General features: G+C 40.9%; 1 protein-coding gene across 12 annotated transcripts in view; it reads left to right on the top strand.

Annotated features, from left to right (window-relative positions):
- Window positions 1-1,777: 1,777 nt before the first annotated feature.
- Window positions 1,778-18,722, top strand: part of NEK7 (NIMA related kinase 7) — a 78,742-nt gene continuing 61,797 nt past the window's right edge. For 3 of the 12 annotated variants that reach the window (XM_064515768.1, XM_064515775.1, XM_064515776.1), the window contains exons 1-2: window positions 1,778-2,000; window positions 15,040-15,124. In XM_064515768.1, the coding sequence (XP_064371838.1) occupies window positions 15,068-15,124 (57 nt within the window). In that variant the 5' untranslated portion in view covers window positions 1,778-2,000; window positions 15,040-15,067. The other 9 variants (XM_064515769.1, XM_064515770.1, XM_064515771.1 and 6 more) reach the window with 9 other exon arrangements.

The following is an 18,722-nucleotide window of genomic DNA, read 5'->3' on the forward strand; positions in this document are numbered from 1 at the left end:
CAACGTTTTATTGTCAGTTATACACCAAATACCAATTCCTCCTTTTTCCACCCAAAGTCTGGCAAATATATGAGTGTCTTACACAACTACATTTGTAGCTGAAATTAAAGAGACTTTTGGAGAGGGAAAACATTCAAGGAAATTGCTGATTGTAGTTCTTTTGAGTAACTTCTTTAAATTATACAGCCATCTATAAAGTTTTCACTCTCCGATATGTGGGGAAACCCAAAATACTGCACTTCTTACAGGAAAACAGCCCAATGAATTCTTGGCCAAGACACTGTTTTGGGTACATATTTAATCCATGAAAAAAAAATTCTCTCCCCATCATGATTTCAGTTCATTCTTTTGGGATTGCACTTTTTTAAGAAATAAAGAAGTGCACTCCAAAGGGAAAGATGAAGTAAGCAGAAGCTATGTCTGTTTCCACAAAGTGGTCACTTTGCCACTGTGTTTATTCGGCTGGCAACATCAAATAACCTAACAGTTTAATAAAATGTGCAGAATTATTTATAAATCTGTTAACATCAGAGAAATGAGTTATGGCAAAAATAATTTCCTTTCAATTTTTCCTAGACTGTGTATTATTGCATACACTGCAGATTTCTCAAAGCTGAGGAGTTTGCCTCAGAAGATTGTATATTTTTGTATGAAAAGATAGGTGCGTGAGTCTGCAAGAGACTTAAATCAAATAGAACTTTAACTGTTACGATAAAATAAACGCCCCTTTTAGGAACTGAAATGAGAAAAATAATATCTGTCTGATTCAAAACAGTTTTAAATTCCTGTTTTCTCACTGGAGTGCCAGAGGGGTATCTTTTACAGAGGGTTTGTCTTTTATATACCAGGTGAATACACCTTAGAAAGATGCCATTTGATCACAATTAAGCATAGCCCTTTTACAGAAATGGCGCACTCATCTTTATTTTTTTCCCCAAGTCCTTAGTGCTTAAGATCTCTGTGCAGGTAATTACTTTTCCTCATTCTTAAGTGGCTAAATAATTTGCAGGAACCTGAAAGACAGCAGTATTTTGGAATTCAGTAATTTTTATCTACCGAACCCCGATGTTGTTCCAAAAGTAGATCCTTGGGAGACAGCACTCCTGGACACGGTCTGTTCCGTGCTGTTCCTGTCTCATACTTCTCCAAGTACAGTGAGTTTGGGTCACTTACAGTCGAGATGCACGTGCATGTGCTCAGTCAGTGTCTTGTACATTGTTTGAGCATCACATTATATTGGTATAGAAAATGAACATACCTTAGAAAGTATGTTATTTGAGCGACATATTGCACTTTCCAAAGCAGACTGGGCCAAAGCCTTAGACGGATCCCGATTATTAAAGAAGCGGCTCCCGCCTTGCGCGGGCCTGAGCTCCGTCTCTGTGCGGGGCTGCCCCCGCCTGACGGTGCCAGCAGGCGCCTGCGCTCCCCTGATGGCCGCAGGGCTGCGGCGCCCGCGCAGTCGAGGCCCCGCCGCGCGGGACGGCACCGGCACCGGCACCGGCACCTGGCCTGGCCGGTGCGCGGCCCCGCCGCAAAGGCCCACACGCTGCGCGGCTTGCAGACGGGTCGCAGAGCCACAGCGTAAATCGCGGCGGCGGCGCCGCACCTCCGCTGGGCACGGACGCGTTTTCCAGCCCGTCGCCGGCCCAACGGCTCCTCGCGGCGGCCGAGGAGCCGCGCCGCGTCCCCGCGCCGCCCCCGGCGGGGGGCCTGGGGCCGCGGCGGCTCCGCACCTCGGGGCAGGCGGGGCGGGGCGGGGCGGGGCGGGCGGCGGCCCCGCCCCCTCCTCGGGGATGCCGGGATGTTTACAGCCGCGGCCGCAGCAGCGGGGGGCGGGCAGCAGGCCGGGGCCGCCGCGGGTGCCCGAGCCGCCCGCAGGGAGCCTGCTAGGCGCCCGCAGCGAGCGTGCGGCCCGGCCCCGGCCGCCGAAGAGAGGGGCGGGAGACGAGGCCGCTGCGGGCCGGCGGCGCCGGGAGCAGGTGGAGCCGCGCTGCCTGGTGAGCCGGGGCGCGGAGGCCGCGGGCCGGGAGCGGGAGCGGAGCCGGCCGTGCCCGCTCGCCTCGGGTCGCCCCCCGCCGCCTGGCGGCTTCCGGGCGGTCCCGCCTCCTGCCGTCGCCGGTTGGCTGCCGGGGCTGTCGCTCGCGCTGCTATTGGGTGCTGCGGCTGCCGCTCCTCCCGGTGGTGGGGGGAAAGAGAGGTGCGGGTCCGAGGGAGAAACTTGGTGCGCGGCGCGGAGGGGGCGGGCTGGCCGCGGCCGCGGCGGGGGGCGCCGCGCTCGGCACGTGGGTGCCGCCGCCTGCCCGCGGGGCTGCGGGAGGCCGGGGCTCGCGGCGGCCCTTGGGGAAGCGCTGCCCTGCGGGACGCGGCGGCGGCCTGCTCGGCGCGGCGGCCTGTGCCGCGGTGCGGAGCTGCGCGGGCCGCGGCGGGGCAGCCCGGCCCGACCCGGCCCGGCCGGTGGCGCGCTCCCGGCCCGGAGGAGCCCGGAGTGGGTGCCGCAGGCGGAGCCCTTCTCCTCGTGCGTTCGGGTGCTCTCGGCTGCCTTCCTGCGAGGTCTCTCGCTGCCCTGCCGCGGGGCGGGCGGGCGCTGCCTGGGGCGAGGGGTCTGCGCGCCTCCGCACAGAGGCCGAGTCAAATAGCGTCGTCCCTCGGGGTGATCTGGTTTTGCGTTGCGTGGAGAACAGGCTTTCCTGAACGGGACAGCTGCCTGGGATGGTCAGCGTGTTTCTGGTAAAAGCTGTAGAGGTGTGTGGGCAGTAACTCGCTCCAGCAGTCGGTTCTTGATGTTGAAAAAGCTGTTTCTTAAGCCTCTCCCTTTCTGTACCAGCTGAGCAGTAAACTTTGTCACCTGTGAGGTGACAGCACCACTTTCTCAGATGGCAGAGGCAGCATCGCTTCTCAGAAAAGATCATGCTTACACAGTCATTTTACCACATGTGTTGAATGCACTTCCAGTGTAAAGTCATATTGCAGGCTTGAGATGGAGAAATTACAGTGACTGTGGTATTCCATAAGACAGAAACTTTGGAGGTTTTGGTGTCAGGTGGATATTTGCAGCCTCACTAACTTGGGGAAAAATGGAATTTTGAAATAATATATTTTCAGTGCTGCCTTGGACACAATTCAGTGTCGCAGTGCTGTGTAGCACGGGTAGGAGCCTCTGTACTTGAAGTCTTGGACTCAGGCCTGAGGTGGTTAAAATGAAGACAGTCATTAGCTCATGGGCTGTGAGAAGCTTAAGCGGAGGTAGGAAAACTGTTTTGTGTTGTGGGGGGGGGGAGAGAAACTTAAAAGTACTCTCAGACAGCTTTAAAGCAAGAGCTTACAGCCCTCCCATTTTTTTCTTTTTGATACTGAAGAAAGACTATATTAAGAACACTTGTTCTTTAATTTCAGAATATCAGGATGTTGTATCTAGAGATATCTTGTGTTTTGGGTGGATGACTTCTCAATGTGCGCATAGAGGTTTTTAACTGAAGGGTAGAGATGTTGACTCTGTTGTAGATATCCTGTATCTAACATACTAATTAGTCACTGAAGTATTAAAAACCAAATAAAACAATAAAGGCCAAGGAATTTTAGCCAAATAAATAACTTCTGTGAGTGATTTAGTGCCTTTCAGGGTCTGTAAGGGTTAAATGGCATCTCGTCCTGCCCATGGAAATTGTTTCCAGGGAAGAAAAAAATCTAACATTTCAGAATTTTTTCATCTGAATGTGTGCGGGCCTGTGAGAAACTTGATTGAAAATATTCCAGAAGACAGTCAAAATACTGCACAACAGGACTCACTTTACCATGAATGTTGTCTCCTGAATTGTCAGAGCAATACAGCCCACCTGTGCTTTTTTTGTGCACTAGCGTTGAGCTCAGTGTAGTCAGTCCAGTACATTTGTTCAGTGAGACAATTTGGTGAGACAGTCTGGCCATGCGTACAAGCGATGCATGTTCAGTAAACCTAGCACTATCGTGAATGCAGGATATAGCACTGCATTCAGTTGTATCGGCATCAGTGAGTGCCTCGTTGCCTTACAAAGTTTGACGTTGCTCCAAACATCTGTGCTGTATGGATGAGTTGAGAAGTCTTCTGGGACAAGTCAAACTGCAGTAATTTCTCCTGTACCTCTGAGGAAATCCTTTGATTGCTTGGGGCTTATCCAGAAATCCCTCCTCATTCCAGAGGAAGAGTGTTTAGGAGTGATTTTGGAGTGGGGAATTATCTAGCACAGGTTAAATACTGTGGGTAGTCGTAGGAGTCATCTGGCTGATTAATTGCCAGAAAAGCTGGTCAGTTTAGCTGCATTCCATGTGCTTTGCAGCAGAGATGTGGCCAGCTGAAAAGAACTGATCAAAATGCCTGAGTGATGATGAGGGCAGCCTTAGAGTGCTAATATCCATTTTCTTTACATCAGTTTGAAACCCCTTGGCCACATGGGAAGTAGCCTGATTTACACTCAGCCCTCAAGTGAAGCATAGCATCTTTACCTGTTTCCTTTTTAATAAAATATTAAAAGGATTTTTTCTGTCAGGTTAGTTACAAAAGCTGAAGAGAAGCAATACTATTAGAATGAGTTATTTCTCTGGTGAAGATAGTGCAGTGTCTGTCTCTTGAATGTAAAACATAACTGGTTGAGTCACGTGATTTCTGTAGCTACAAATTGCGGAGTATACTTCAAGTGCCCTTATCACACGTTGTGTAAACAAAGCATATAGGCTTATATAATGGATTTTTTTTTTGTTACAGAGTTTTAAACAAGATATTAAAACAGTAATTTGTAAGAAAACAGTCAAAACATTTTTAAAAACTGATTAAACAGGTACATAGTTAATTTTATGACATTAGCAACTTCTCCCTTTTTTATAGGAGAGAATTTTATTTGGCTGTTGCATCATCTGGCATTCAGGAACTTGCATTCAAGCTTCTGCTTTAATCTGTTTGGGATGATTGAAAATTATTTATAACAAAGTCATTGCTGTCTTATTTAACAGTTAGATTTATGTTGGACTTGCTTAATCACTTTAAAATGCTGTAAGAACCATACGTAAAGCCTGTAGATTAGATACTTACTAAAATCTTTGGAAGAAGTTTGAGGTAGGTGCTGCAAAGTGGTGATAAATCTGTTCTTCTCATTTTAATCTTCTACTGTCAGTATATAAAGTTTGCAGAACTGTTGATTCCTTGGAAACTAGAAGGCAAAAATATCACAGGTGAACACAAAGTTCACTCTAAAACAAGAAAAAAATAGTGGTGGGAAAATGCATGGCATTCTGCTCTGTAGAGGCTTTCCTTCCGTGCCCTTTTCTTCCTCATCTGAGAGCAGATCCAAAAAAGGAGTTGTCTTTGCTGCAGTGAAGTTCCAGTACTTGCCCTGAGTGAAATTCAGAATTACGTTAGGTACATGGGCTGCTTGTAAAGCTCACGGAGATAATGAGGCCTTCAGAGCAGGAGCGGTGAGCAGCCTGCGCACACAGTGCTGGACGTGAAGGGCACTCCGAGAAGAGGAGTGGATCTCGCGTGTTTTAGCCAGTGGTGCTTTAATGTAAAATATAAAACCAGCTGTGAACCTGTGTATAGCCCCCGCTCTGGCCCGAGGCAGTGTGTGCTTACTGCTGCTGTGTCCTGGGGTGGTCTGCTTGTGTGCCCAAGGATTGTGGAGTCCTTGCTGCCACTGTGCGTGGCTCAGGGTTGAAGGATAATGCTGGTCAGAGGCTCATAAAAAGCTTGTTAAGTGTGGCTGGAGTCCTCTTCTCATTCTGTCTGGTACTTTCAACTCATCTTTGGAAAAGCTCAGGTTTTAAAAATTACGGACTATAGATGTATCTGTTCAGGTTGCAGATGTGCATCTAAGACTTGGAGTATGATACTGCAAGGTGTCTCACGCTTGGTTTCTAAGAGATTTGGCTATTTCAGTGAAGACTTAATGGCATTTATCATTCACTGTGTGGTCTTTTCCACTTCCTCATCTATAGCTTGTCAGCCGTGGCTGTGGCACAGTCTCATGCAGAGAACCATCAAAACTGGATGCTTTTTCTACCTGTGCCTAGCAGTAATGCAACTTGTCTGACGATGGTTCCGGCCTCTTAATTTTTCCTGCATTGTCTTTTAGCTCTTGAGTAAAACCGAGCTGGTTACACATTCAGTTGATCTCTTCAGCATTTCTTTGTGAATGACTTATTTCTGCAGATGCTTTCAAAACCACTCCTTATTTAGGGAAAGGTCCTATCTTCCCTCTCTGCACATTCTAGAATGGGGAGATCTGGGGATTTTAAGGGTTTCCAAATCATGTCTTAATTTTTCTTCCCATTTTTTCCCATTCTTCTCCTTCCATTTATTGTTTCCCATTTCTGCTTTCCCCATACGATGTGTTGTTGGCAAAACTTAGCTTTGTACTGAATAAATTGCCTTTTTTGTGTGCTGACTCTTGCCCTGTAAGTATTTTGGGTTTCAGTACTTGTTAGCAGCTCTGAAAAGTAAGAGTCCAAAAACACTTTTCCGTCCTGATGTTTGCTCACAAAGTTGTGTTTATTTCATATATCTTAAAGAAAATGGAGCAAGTGGAGTTCTTCTCTAATTGCTGTGTATTTTGTGTTCATCTCCTTTTCCACTGTTTTGTTTGGGGCGTTGGTGTAGGTCTTTGCCCCACTTATACAAATAATTTGGCACATGCAGTTAACTTTGCTTTCCAAAGTCTGCTAACTTCATAATACCCTTTCTTTTAGATGGATAGCATATTTTACAGCAGGAAAACAATTTTTATATGCATGTATTAACTATATGGGACAGCATTTGTAAATATAGTAATCATAAGTAGAGCTGCTGTGCTAATAGTAGGTGAGTTATTCTTCTCATATGGTTGTTCTGTGATATTTAATCTTCAAATGGCTTTCAATCAATTTATTGAAAATAAAATCTAAAATACTAGACATAAATTCATGAAGCAAATACATATTAATATATTTGGTTTTGGGACTGAAAGGCAACTTTACCAAATCTCTTGCAGGAATGCATGCATCAATACGAAATCTTGTAATTCTGTGTCTTAGTCTAATCCATGATACTTACTTTAAGGTAAAATTTTCCTTTTAAGTGACTGGTTATAAGGAAGAGGGATAGAAAGCTAGAGGGAGAGCGCAGCAGGTGGGGCCTGGCCTGAGGGCGAGGTTCGAATCCCTTCACGGGGACGACGGAGGTGCGTAGTTGGCAGCCCCATAGGTTGGTTGGTTGTTTATTTTTTTTACTGCTGTCTACTAATTCCTTTGGGTCAATCTGTGGAAGTAAACTCAAGGCACTGCCGTTTTATGGTATTTCAGTTGATCCTTCTTGTACTGAAATTAATATTGAAGCTCCTTTTTGTCCAGCGGAAGCAGCACTGGGCCTTCTGCTTCAGAAAAGGGAGTGTTGTGTTAGGTGTGAATCTAGATGAGGGTATCCGTCGTGCTACGCGGCGTGTTGCAAGGTTGGGCTGCTCCCCAGGAGTTGGAGAGCAGGAAGCAGGAGATGCTTTTGGCTTTTTGTAAACATTGAGCATGACCAGCTGTGGCTTGTAATGTTTAGTGGAGCAGCATTGATTGTTTGGCTGTTACTTGTAAATATTTACAAGTGTTTTGGGTATTTCATCATTTCTAATGCTGTCTTGAAGCTGGGTGTGTAATTTTATGAATGGATGGCATAGTAATGTATAGGTGTTAAACCAGACTTCATTTTAATAATCTATGTTAGTGAGTAATAATTTACTGGAAAGATACTGTGTTTGTCCTGAGCTACCATTCCAGTTATTAGGAAACTTATTTTCTAGTCACTCTCTTGCCACTCAAGTTAAATATATCCATGTCAAGTACAAAGTTTTTGAACCCCAGTGGTATGAAGGTGAATGAATAACTCGTTGAAGTGTGTTTTTAGCACTTAAACTGCAACCTAGTTGAATTTCATCTTTGCTTCCATTTGGGGAAAAAAAAATCAACAAAACCATGGAAGCAAGAGCTGATTTTTAGCTAAGCAGTTAGGTTTATTGTTCTTCTTGCAAAGTGCTTTCTTTGGGATACTCTGACACAGCAAGTATATAAAAATTTTGGGCATGTCAGTATCTTAGGATTGTTTAGAGCTGCTTTTAAGATATCTCATATAGGCTGTTGCTGCTGCTGTTTCCGAAGTTTTTCTAAGTCTTTGCACTAAAAATACTAGCTAGCTATGAAACTGAAATGACTTTCACTTTGCAAGTAAAACGTTTCTAATATGATGTAAAACCATATTTATTTATCCTGTTCAGTATTTTGTACAAAACACTAGGAAAAACTAGTTTTTAAAGAATTACCCTAAAGTTTGATCTCAGGTTACTTTGCTTTTTGTACAGTACATTACTTCTGACTTCCTATTTCCTTGAAAAACATGTAGCTGTACTGTTTAACATACCATGCGCAGTAAACTCATAATACTCGTTTTGCAGCTGCCTACCTTCTGCTGCCTCGCCCCAGACCTTCCCCAAGTGCCTGCTGAGACAGAAGGCTGCAACTCTGAAGGTCGTTTTGGGAATTCAGGCTGGCTCCTGCCTGCGTGCCGTCAGCGTTAAACGGGGACGGGAGAGGCCGGTCGGTGTTGCTGACCTGACAGCGTGGGCCAGGTTTGACCAGCAGGACGGTCCCTCCACACAGCCGCCTTTTCCTTAGGTGAAGAATGACTGTTAAGGCTCTGTGTCTTACAAAACAGTAGGATATGTTTCTTATCCTGCTCCCATCAAGCTTAAAGGCCAAGCTGTTATTGCTGTGCTAGCAGAGGAATAAAGGGTCGGAGGTTTGTCCCCTCCCAGAAGGTATGTGGCTTTGAACTCGCACCTGAGAGCTGCTGTCGTGTCAGCGCGGCTCCACGAGCCAAACGAGTCGGCCTGGCAAAGTTGGACTCCTCGAGATAAACTGCACTGATTAACAGCAGCGTAGCGAGTCAGATAATTAAATATCCAAACCGGGAAAGTTAACATATAATTATGTAAACTGTTGTTTCCAGAGCACGTTTTTTTAAATTTCAACCAGGGTGAATATTTGAATGTTCTGCCTGGGTTTAAACTGAGCTCTCAGTTAGATGAGCATCAGCATTGTGATATAAGCAAATAGGAATATTTCTGTAGCATGTATTATTGAGAGTAGTGTGTGTGTATATATATATTTTTCAGCTGAAGATGATGTAGCTGAGATGGGAATTCTATATCTTTGAACATAATTGGTAAAAATAGTTGAAAGTTAAGGAATCTAAAACCTGTCAATTAAAATGCTTGTTCGATATTAAGGAACTGAACTTGTTGACACCAGAAAGTAAGGAGTACGTAGGCTGTTAAATGAATGATTGTTTTTAGAGGGCCTCAGACCTAACCTAACTGAAATAGTGTAATAGTTGTAGTAAAAGCTAAAAATACCTGCCTTAATTGACAGTATAATCCAGGAGTAAACATAGTACATTCTGTCCTTTTTGAAAAGCAACCAAAGTGACCATGTGCTTGATTCAGCACATGGTGAACGGTATAACTTTGAGCTCCTTTGTGTTAGCAATTAGGTGGAGTGCATAAATCTATACTATGTAGGGGAAAAAAAAAAACCTATTTAAGACTCAGGTTCTCAGTACAATTTTAACACTGAATATTCTTTTAAGTGAATACGTTCTTTTTTTTTGGTACAGCTGTTATTTCTTCTTTGACATTAAGTATTGAATGTCCTCAGTTAAGGTTCAAAGTTAAGAGATAATAACATACAGCATGTAGCTAATGGAAACCATGTATTGTTGAGACTATTAACGATGCTTTCTACAGGAGAGCACTGTATTTTTTGTGTTCTTCTAGAACTGCCATCTGTTAAAACAATAACTTCATTACCTGAATTCCGTGAAACATATTTCAGTGTGTATGGTTTATGGGTTTTGTGGGCTATGCCACCAGGGAGTTTAAAAAGCATACTTCATGTGATCAGGCAGTCTATTTAAGCTTTTTCTCCTGAGCTAATTTGATCATGTTTTGATAAAGATTTAGTTGCAAGGCAGATAAAAAATCACAAGGACTCCAGTTGTTCCCAAGTGTCTTTTTTTTTTTTTTAATTTAAAAATCTTATTTTAAAATACATTCCAGTGCAGTATCAGTGCTGACTTCTGGTTTCTGTTCAAGAGCAAGTCTTACGCTTCTGTTGCACTAACAGAGTCACGGATTGTGCCACTGCTTCTTTAGAAGGCCAGTGGAAACCCAAAGGTTTTGGTTTACTGTAGAAGGCCAGTTCTTTAGGCTTGGGGTGTTTCTCACAACTGAAGAAGATGGTTAGACATATTTATTCCTTTTTGCTACTGCAACTAATATTTTGCTGCTGTTTTTAGTTGAATGTCTTGGGAACTTCAGGATATTTTTAAAATAGCATTTCTGTCTTAGTCTCCCCTTTTGTCTTACCTACGCTGTTTTCCACTGAAAACTTGTTCTTTTTAGTCTTATTCAGGTTTCCCTGCCATGGGTATGAGTCTCTTTATTAAGCTGTATGTAGTGACATGCACCAATACAGTGTCCCATGCACTGGGGTTATATACATTTCGGGTGGAAATCTCTGGATTTCTAGACTTTTAATAAAAAAAATAAGAAAAAGCTGATTATGGGAGATGAACTTTCTGTGAGCTTTCTGTGGGGGCATATAAATGAGCAATTGTATTTTGGTCTAGTTTGTATCTTTGCATGATCTTTAGATGTATTTCTGGTAGATATGAGAGCTTTGATACATGCCACTAAGAAGTGAATAATGACAGCAAGGCCTGTATAGGGAAAAAAGAAAAACGTGTTATACCCAGTTCAGGCAGTGGCTGTTTGATAATCTAACTTACTGCTGAGGACTCTTCTGCCTTTGGTGTCTTGTGGACTCAATACATGGAGTAAATAGTGTCAATTAAGGGAGTAGCTATGCAACTGCAATTTCAAATGGAAAACTGGCCCTGTTGTTGTATCCCCAGCTGCTGCATGCTTTATGTGGCATGGCACCTACTGTTTTTATCAGCTGAAAAGACAAGGATTCAAAGCAGTAGTAGTAAACTAAAAATCTTCTCATACCTGTAAAATGTTAGTTATGGTAAGTGAAGTAGAAGATACAGTGTATATGCTTGTGTTCCCTTGACCAGCCGTCGTTGTTGTGTATGGATGAGTCAGAATCAAAATCATTTTAATCTTCAAAATGATCAAAAATCTTCTTTGTGAGATAAGAGATTCAGTTATAAAAGACTTTCATTGTTCATGTCTTTACAAGTGCTGTGGTGAAAGCAAGGAACTTTTACCTTCTAGATGATTGGTGTAAGGGCTTTTAAAAACGTTAGTCTTTTAAAAATTAGTTTTGGCATTTGGAAATTTTGGGTGCAGGTGGTATAGTTGCCTTGGCTTTCACTTTATCTGTTGTCTGTTCTCCATAAACATTGATATATCGGTATCCATATGTATCTCAAGCATGGTGGTGAACTTAGGGAAGAAGGTCGTTGCATTAGTTTTTCTAAAAGATGGAAGATAGATATGTCTATAAACTTGTTTTGTATTTGCTTTTCAGTTTTAAACAAGTAATGCCTTTTTGGTAAAGCTCTCTATGGAAAAGTAGTAATTGTTGTCTGAATTTAATTTCCAAGATGGTAAATACCATACCACTATATTTTGACCTCTGGAGTTTATCATCAACAAGGTGAAAGGCATCCCTCACTGTGAAATCAGTCTTCAAGCAGCAAAGTGTAATTCTTGCTATGTTGATAAACAATGCAAAAAAATTGATTTTTGCATCCTTGGTATTTTGTATGATCAAAATGCCAGATTACTCTAAATCTATCATATAGTCTTCAAAGACAAAAGAAAAAAAGGAAAAAAAAGAAAAAGAAAAGGAACTTACATACATGGATTAAAAAATAGCAATCTCTGCAAAGCACTCCCCCCCCCCCCCCCCAAGTTACTAAATCTTCCATGTTTCCTATGGTACAAAATAATGGTTCTCTTTTTAATTTGATTTATTTTATTATATAAGCAAGCCACTAAGGATGGAGCTGCTAGCCATGATGGTGATATTGCATTCCCCCCCCCCCCGCCCGCACAAATCCCCAAACACTTCTGGTCAATGCCTTTGGTATATTGGGGACACCAGAGAATAAGAGGGAACTGCATAGTTGCTGAGCTGAATCAAGATATGTCGTCTAAACACCTTGGCTTAGATCTCATTGATCTTGGATAAATCTCTGATAGAGAATAAAGGAATTTTGCATTTACTTTTTCTCCCCGGGGGCTCAGAGTCAAGTGGTTGTGAGCCATAAGAACTCTCTGTTGGTGCACTGCATGGTCGGTATTCTCTAATACGTAAACCGTTAGTAAAACGCACAGGAAAAGCATACTACAAAAGTTTCAGTAGAAATATTAATAGGATCAAAAAGATTAAAATTCTTATAAATGATAATCTTCTATTCGATAGTAACACTTCAGAAAAGCGTTCTTGGATTCATGACAGGTGATAAAAGGATCTTCAGAAATTAATAGAAGAAAATTCCTTAAACTCCTCATGGATTCCTCTCCCAGGATTTGTGTGAAGCAGTCGCAACTGTCTAAACCTCAGTGGACCTAACTGGAGAATTTAGGTGCGCTCTTGTGACAACAGTCTAGTTTTCAGTGGCTGATGCTGTTCTGTTATGATTTCTTGCCTTTGGCAGAGAGATTTTAATGGAAGACGTTACGGGACATGCAAGAAGTTGTCAATATTGGCATTTTGAGGCTGGCTAGAAGATCGACTAGCAGGTGTTTTGAAACACATCTGCCAGCTGTTTTTCACCTTTCTCACCACCTTCATTCCTGCATTCTTAGAAAACTTAATTTCTTATTGCTCTCTTGGAAGGATGTCGGAGCTATGGTGAAAATCTGTAGGTGGCTGGTAAAGACCTCTGCATTAACAGATTATATGGGTTCCGCCCCCCCACCCCCCCAATCTTAGTTTGATACCTTATTACTTCTCTTGGTCTGCCTGAAATTACTTTTTCAGATCTCTTCTGATTAATTGGAACTAATAATTAAACAGAACAACAGAAAGTCCCAAACTGCATGCTTTATATAGAAATAGTAAGAATGGGAGGAAAAAAAAGTTGAGATCCTTAGCCACCCAGGAAGATGTCTGTGGTTTGGTGTTATGGATTATTTGTGATGCTAGAATAGCATGGGCTAACTTCTTTAAATGGGGGATGAAAACAAATCAGAACTTTGTTATCATTTTTTAAATCCACCCCACTGTTTATGTATTAGGACAATACATTGATGAACTTTATAAGGCTGCTTTGTGATTATTTTATCAATTAGTCATGTTAACATAGTGATGCTGTAAGGATGACAGCATTACTGTGAATACATTTATTTGTTAGAATTCTTAAAATATTTCAGAACGGGCTTTAAAAATATTTTTCTAAGGTTTATTATTTTTTATTATCAATTATTTCTAACCTCTTTAGTCTTGTCTAAAAGAACTATCAGGAAGATTTTGTAATGTGTTTTAACAGATACAGTAAGTTGTATGCTTTCATGCTGAATGTATATTAAAACCTAGTTCAAAATTTTTTTGTACACTTTCTGAAAAAAGGTTTCTGAAACATATAAGTAGGTCTGTGTGTAGAAAGACATGTTTGCAGTATTTGAAATATGTAGATTTTTTTTGGAAACAAGAAATCCAAAAATGAAACATCATTATGTCCCACAGAGAGAGAATGTGCTTTATACTAAAGCTGATGCCTGGATCTCCAATTTCTTGCTTCTTTTTATTGCAAGACTCCATATACTGTTCTTTAATTGTAAACGTTTTAGCAGAAATCTTCCATGCTTATGTTCTCCCCCCTCCATTTTTGTGTGTCTTGGAGAAAGTAGCGTAGCTATTTAGCAGAGTAAAACTATCACAGAAAATTTCCTAATTTTAAAAATTAAGAGTTATCAGGAATTTTTTTTTCTCAATTCAAACCATCTCTAGAGCTATCATGATTTGGAGCTGGACAAGAGATGTCTCTCCTTTCCCTGAAAACCTTGCCAGCTTTGACCAAGTACTGGGTAGAGACGGTCCGTGTTTGTTCGTGTGCTGAAGAAGTCCTCCAGGGCTTGCCCCTTGCTTAGGCAAAACTTCACTTTGTTGTTCGTGTGCCAAGGCTGCTGGTGAAATTCTTGTTGTCTTCATACAGTCTGGCCAGTAAGCACCAAGAAAACGGAGTGCTGCACCTGCTTCCCCTCAACAAAATATCATTTAGCCTAAGAAAGGATTCACTTAGCTCCAAAAAAATACAACCTCATGAGCATCGGCATCTTTCTCTCCTGTCCTTCCTAATAATGATTCTTCATGTTGTGCAGCCATTATTATGGATCAAATCCTTGTATTGCTATCTTGGGAGCTTGGCAAGCATATTCCTTCCATTTTATTGATGGGATAGGAGAGGTTTTATAGTTGGGAATAGAAACCTGTGTCCCTAATACGATATGTGTAAGGCCCCTTAGCTAGCTTTTGGAACATAGTGAATGTACACGTGTAGTTTTTCTGTATCTAGACAAGACTAGTCTTGCATACTCCCTAGAAATCAGCAAATAAATTAATACAACGTTAGTAGTAACTTGCATGCAGCAGTTGTAGCTGCTGCTGACTGGCCATCTCCCATTCTGCCCTTAAGCCTAAAGGTATTGGCCAGCAGCTGCTTACGTAGCTGACCAAGTGGCTGGTGCTTATGGAGACTAATGGGGTGACGCAGCTTTTATCGGATGGAGGTATGCCAAATGCTTGTAAGACTTGAGCCAGGCAAGTGGCCCTGTTACTCGTAAGTTCATACATGTATCTAGTGATTTATTTTGTCTTATAAAACAGTTAAAACCTGGAAATTTTCCTTCCCCAAACAATACAGGGCTGAGGTAGTTTAATGTGTTTAAGCTCAAGCATGCAAATGGGAATTAATAAGTGTATTTGAAAGAGCAGCTCTTCAATTTCTTTGCTGTTGTACGCTGATCATAAATACAAACTGAATTACAGTGTAACGATTGCTTATATTTCCTTTCTCAGAACACAAAGGGCGCTTTTATGTGATAGAATGGATGAACAGTCACAAGGCATGCAGGGACCTACAGCTCCACCGTTTCAGCCACAGGTAAATTTTTCTTTTTTTTAAACAGTTACTGAAGAGTAGGTGCTAGTGTTTCTTAGATAGAAAGAGATAAGATAGAAGACATTAATTCCTGTGGGAAGAGAAGCTTTAAAGAGATATAATGCATTTTTGTGATCTTGAAATTCAGTGAATAACAGCCCCTTACCTAAAAAATAAATGAAATACTGTCCTTTTTTTTGCCTCCTACTGCTTCCCCAACTGGGAGGGGTTGGAGTGAGGTGCAAAAAATGAAGGCAGATTTCCTGAGAGATGGTGAGCTGTTAGACACTATGTGCTTCAAAATTATATTGGAGTTACCCTGTTTATTTCAGCCTGTTTCTTTCAACCTTCTGTTCTTCCACCTCCCGGTGGTGATACTATGTGAATTAGAGCCATTCCATGTTGAAACTGGGCCAGAGAAATTCCCAGTTTCTGTAGTTTTCTTAAAAAGAAGATGCATGAGAAATTTAATCTTTGGGTGTATGTTGATGGAGTGAAACAACAGATGAAGATTATCTGATGGCAGAGTGTATTGGGATATTGCTTTTTAACATTTTTCAGAAGATAATTCTTTGAAAGGAGTTTAAGATCCTTTGGAAGAGTGCCCTGCAATATTTGCTTTGATGACCATCCCAAACTAAAAGCTGGACAGTTATTTAAATCTAGCACCTAATTTTGTTATTTTCTTGTTAACAGCATAAGTGATAGGGCAATTTGTGGTCTTTATTTTACAAAAATAAAGGTGAAAGCTTATGTAATCAATAAGTTGATAATAATTGGCTTTCTCTAGCTCCAGTGTTTGTATTGGAGCATTATGATGATGATAACCTGGATTTAACAATAATTTATACCAGTGCAAAACAACTGCAAATTTAAGATGAATATGTACCTATGCATACAAATGTTTTGAGAAAATAAATATGTAATTTCAAAACAAAAAAAGAGAACTGAAAATTCATGTTATGAATTATTTAAAGGGTCACCACTATTGTTATAGATCTGTCTTTTTTGATGAAATAGAATCGGAACACAGTCGTTCAAGGCTTCTTTATTTCCGGGAAAACTTCCTGTTTTGTTTGCTGACTGCAAACAGGTGTCATATTTTTCTCATCTCTCAAATACTCTGAAGAGCATTTGAATATCAGTTTCTGATGCACAGAATTGACTTTTTGAGGACAGCTTCAATTTAGGACCATTGCTTTAACTTATGCATTCAGTTTATGAATTAATATTAGTAAAATATGCTTCTCATCTTAATGTTCCAAGTAATCTGGCTCATTTTCATGTTACTTGCAGATACTCTATTTTCTTTGCAGTAACTTAAGAGCAGACCTAGAAGCAATTGTACTCTAATCAACAAGACACTCCTACAAAAGAAGAAATGAGTGTTTGTTCTCAACTTTGGTTAACTAGCAACCATTTAAAAAAAAATCTGTGCTTTTTTTTTTAAAAATAAATTACTGTGTAAACTACACTAAGCACAATTTTTTTATTATTAATATTTTTTCCTTTCTTTTCTTGACACTTAAGGTTTGGATTTATGGTTCTGAGCTGGTCTTATGTCAGAATATTGACTATTTTGCATTTCAAGGCATACAGAGCAAAGGGGAGCAAGCATACTCTGATAGTCATATTGCCAGAGTAATTAGAATAAGGTCTCTCAGTGATGTTTTCATCTTATTAACTCCACTTATCTTTCCTTCGAGCTAGCTTATTCACTTTAATTCTTATGGATTTCCTTTACTTATGGAGCATATTTGTGCTGAAAATAAATAATGAAAGCAAATTAAGACATTTTTGCAGTAAAAAAATTCTTATAAATACAAGTTGAATGTTGCTTACTGTTCGAAGCCATTATGATGGTTACTGTACCTGGTTTCTGATGGTTTTAGGAAAAGCAGGAACTGGAATAGAAAACACAGCAGAGTATGAGCAAGAGGTGAGATAATGGTTCAGGAGGAATTGTGTGTTAGAGAGTTGGTTGAACCTGTGAAACTCTTCAATTCTCTTGGGCAATATCTTGTATATATTTCTTCTAATCCGTAGGAAAAATTAGCCTAACCACTAAAAATTGTTAATGAGGAACATGAAAATGTTTAGCCAGATAGTATAGTGGCTCAGTCCCAATTAATTTGGAAATAACATTTCCTATTTAAACTGTACAATAGGATATATAGCAGTTAATTTTACGAAAAAGAGTCTCTGTAATCCATTGAGACGTTGGACCTAAACTTTGCAGCCAGACTTAGGGATCTTGCAGCCTGGCCAAAAAAAAATCTTTGTGTTTAGGCATTTATTTGGTGGAATACTCATCTAAAAATTACTGTATTGTATTGCTGGATACTAGAATATTTGCATAACAATTTTAAGGTGTAGCACTAAATGAAACTTGAGTAGGTAGTTTAGGCTTATACTTGATTATTTAGAAGTTCACTTTCTATTTGGAATTAAGTGCCTGACATCTGTGTCATAGTGTTCCAACTTTGCAGAAAAGAAACTATACTTCAAGAGCATTTTGTAGATACAGGGTTTGGTGATTCTTAGACGCTGTAAAAAGGATTATAGAAGGCAGCAGAACAATATGAATGGTAATCTGATACAGTAAACCTCAAATTTCAGAACCTCTTCAAGAACAGAATTGGAGCTTTTTAGCATCTGAACAGAGAAGAACATGGCCTGTTACCGAACCTGATAAATCAAAGGCAGAAGTCTGATAAAATGGATGACTGTACCTTCACGGATGAACATTTTTAGTAGGATTCTTCAGCTAAATGGTTAAAAAGTATTGACATGCAATTTTTTGTTCCTAAGCTTCATAGCTCTATCACTGAGATAAAGAAGAACAATTCCTATTTTTATGTTACTTCTTTATATTCTCTAAGAAATCTGCTGCTGTGAAGTTCAGGATATAGTCTGTTTCTCGTGAATCTTGTTTACTTGTGTGACAGTTGCTAAATGACTGCATTTTGGTAGGTTCGATTAGAAGTAATGAATAGCTGAAAAAAAACCCCTGAGCATGCAGTAAGGTTTTCTGTACTTTGCTAATTATATGAAGTACTCAAGAAAAAATATGACTGCATGTAATACTTCCTGTAAGTTGCATTCATTTGGCAAAACTGAGCGTCTTGGCTTCCACTACTGCATCAGTAAGGGTTTTAAACTGCACCTTTGTGTAGCAAGGGGGTTGCATCTGATTATGTCCTTAAGCTTCCACTGAGATTTATACATCTTTAAATTACCAGCTCTTCCTATCCAGCAGCAATCATGTTGATAGGCAGTTTTGGGTACATACTTGAAGGTGTGAGGATGAATTAGATGCCAAAATCTTACTGACTTTCAAAGAGTAATAGGCTTCCAAATACTGGGATTGGATCAAAAGTCCATCTAGCTTAGTAACTTTCTAGTAGTGCTTTGAGAATTGTATAACAATACTGTGTATACACAAAAGCATACACGCTTGTATATATGCATGAGCATATGTAACTCCTAACTTCTGTAATCAGCAGCTTAGACCCTGCCTAAGTTTGGAGTCAAATCTGGACCTTCTGTAATCAGCAGCTTAGACCCTGCCTAAGTTTGGAGTCAAATCTGGACCATCATG

Source organism: Dromaius novaehollandiae, chromosome 8, assembly GCF_036370855.1.
Source record: "Dromaius novaehollandiae isolate bDroNov1 chromosome 8, bDroNov1.hap1, whole genome shotgun sequence".
In the NCBI taxonomy this organism is placed as follows: Eukaryota; Metazoa; Chordata; class Aves; order Casuariiformes; family Dromaiidae; genus Dromaius; species Dromaius novaehollandiae.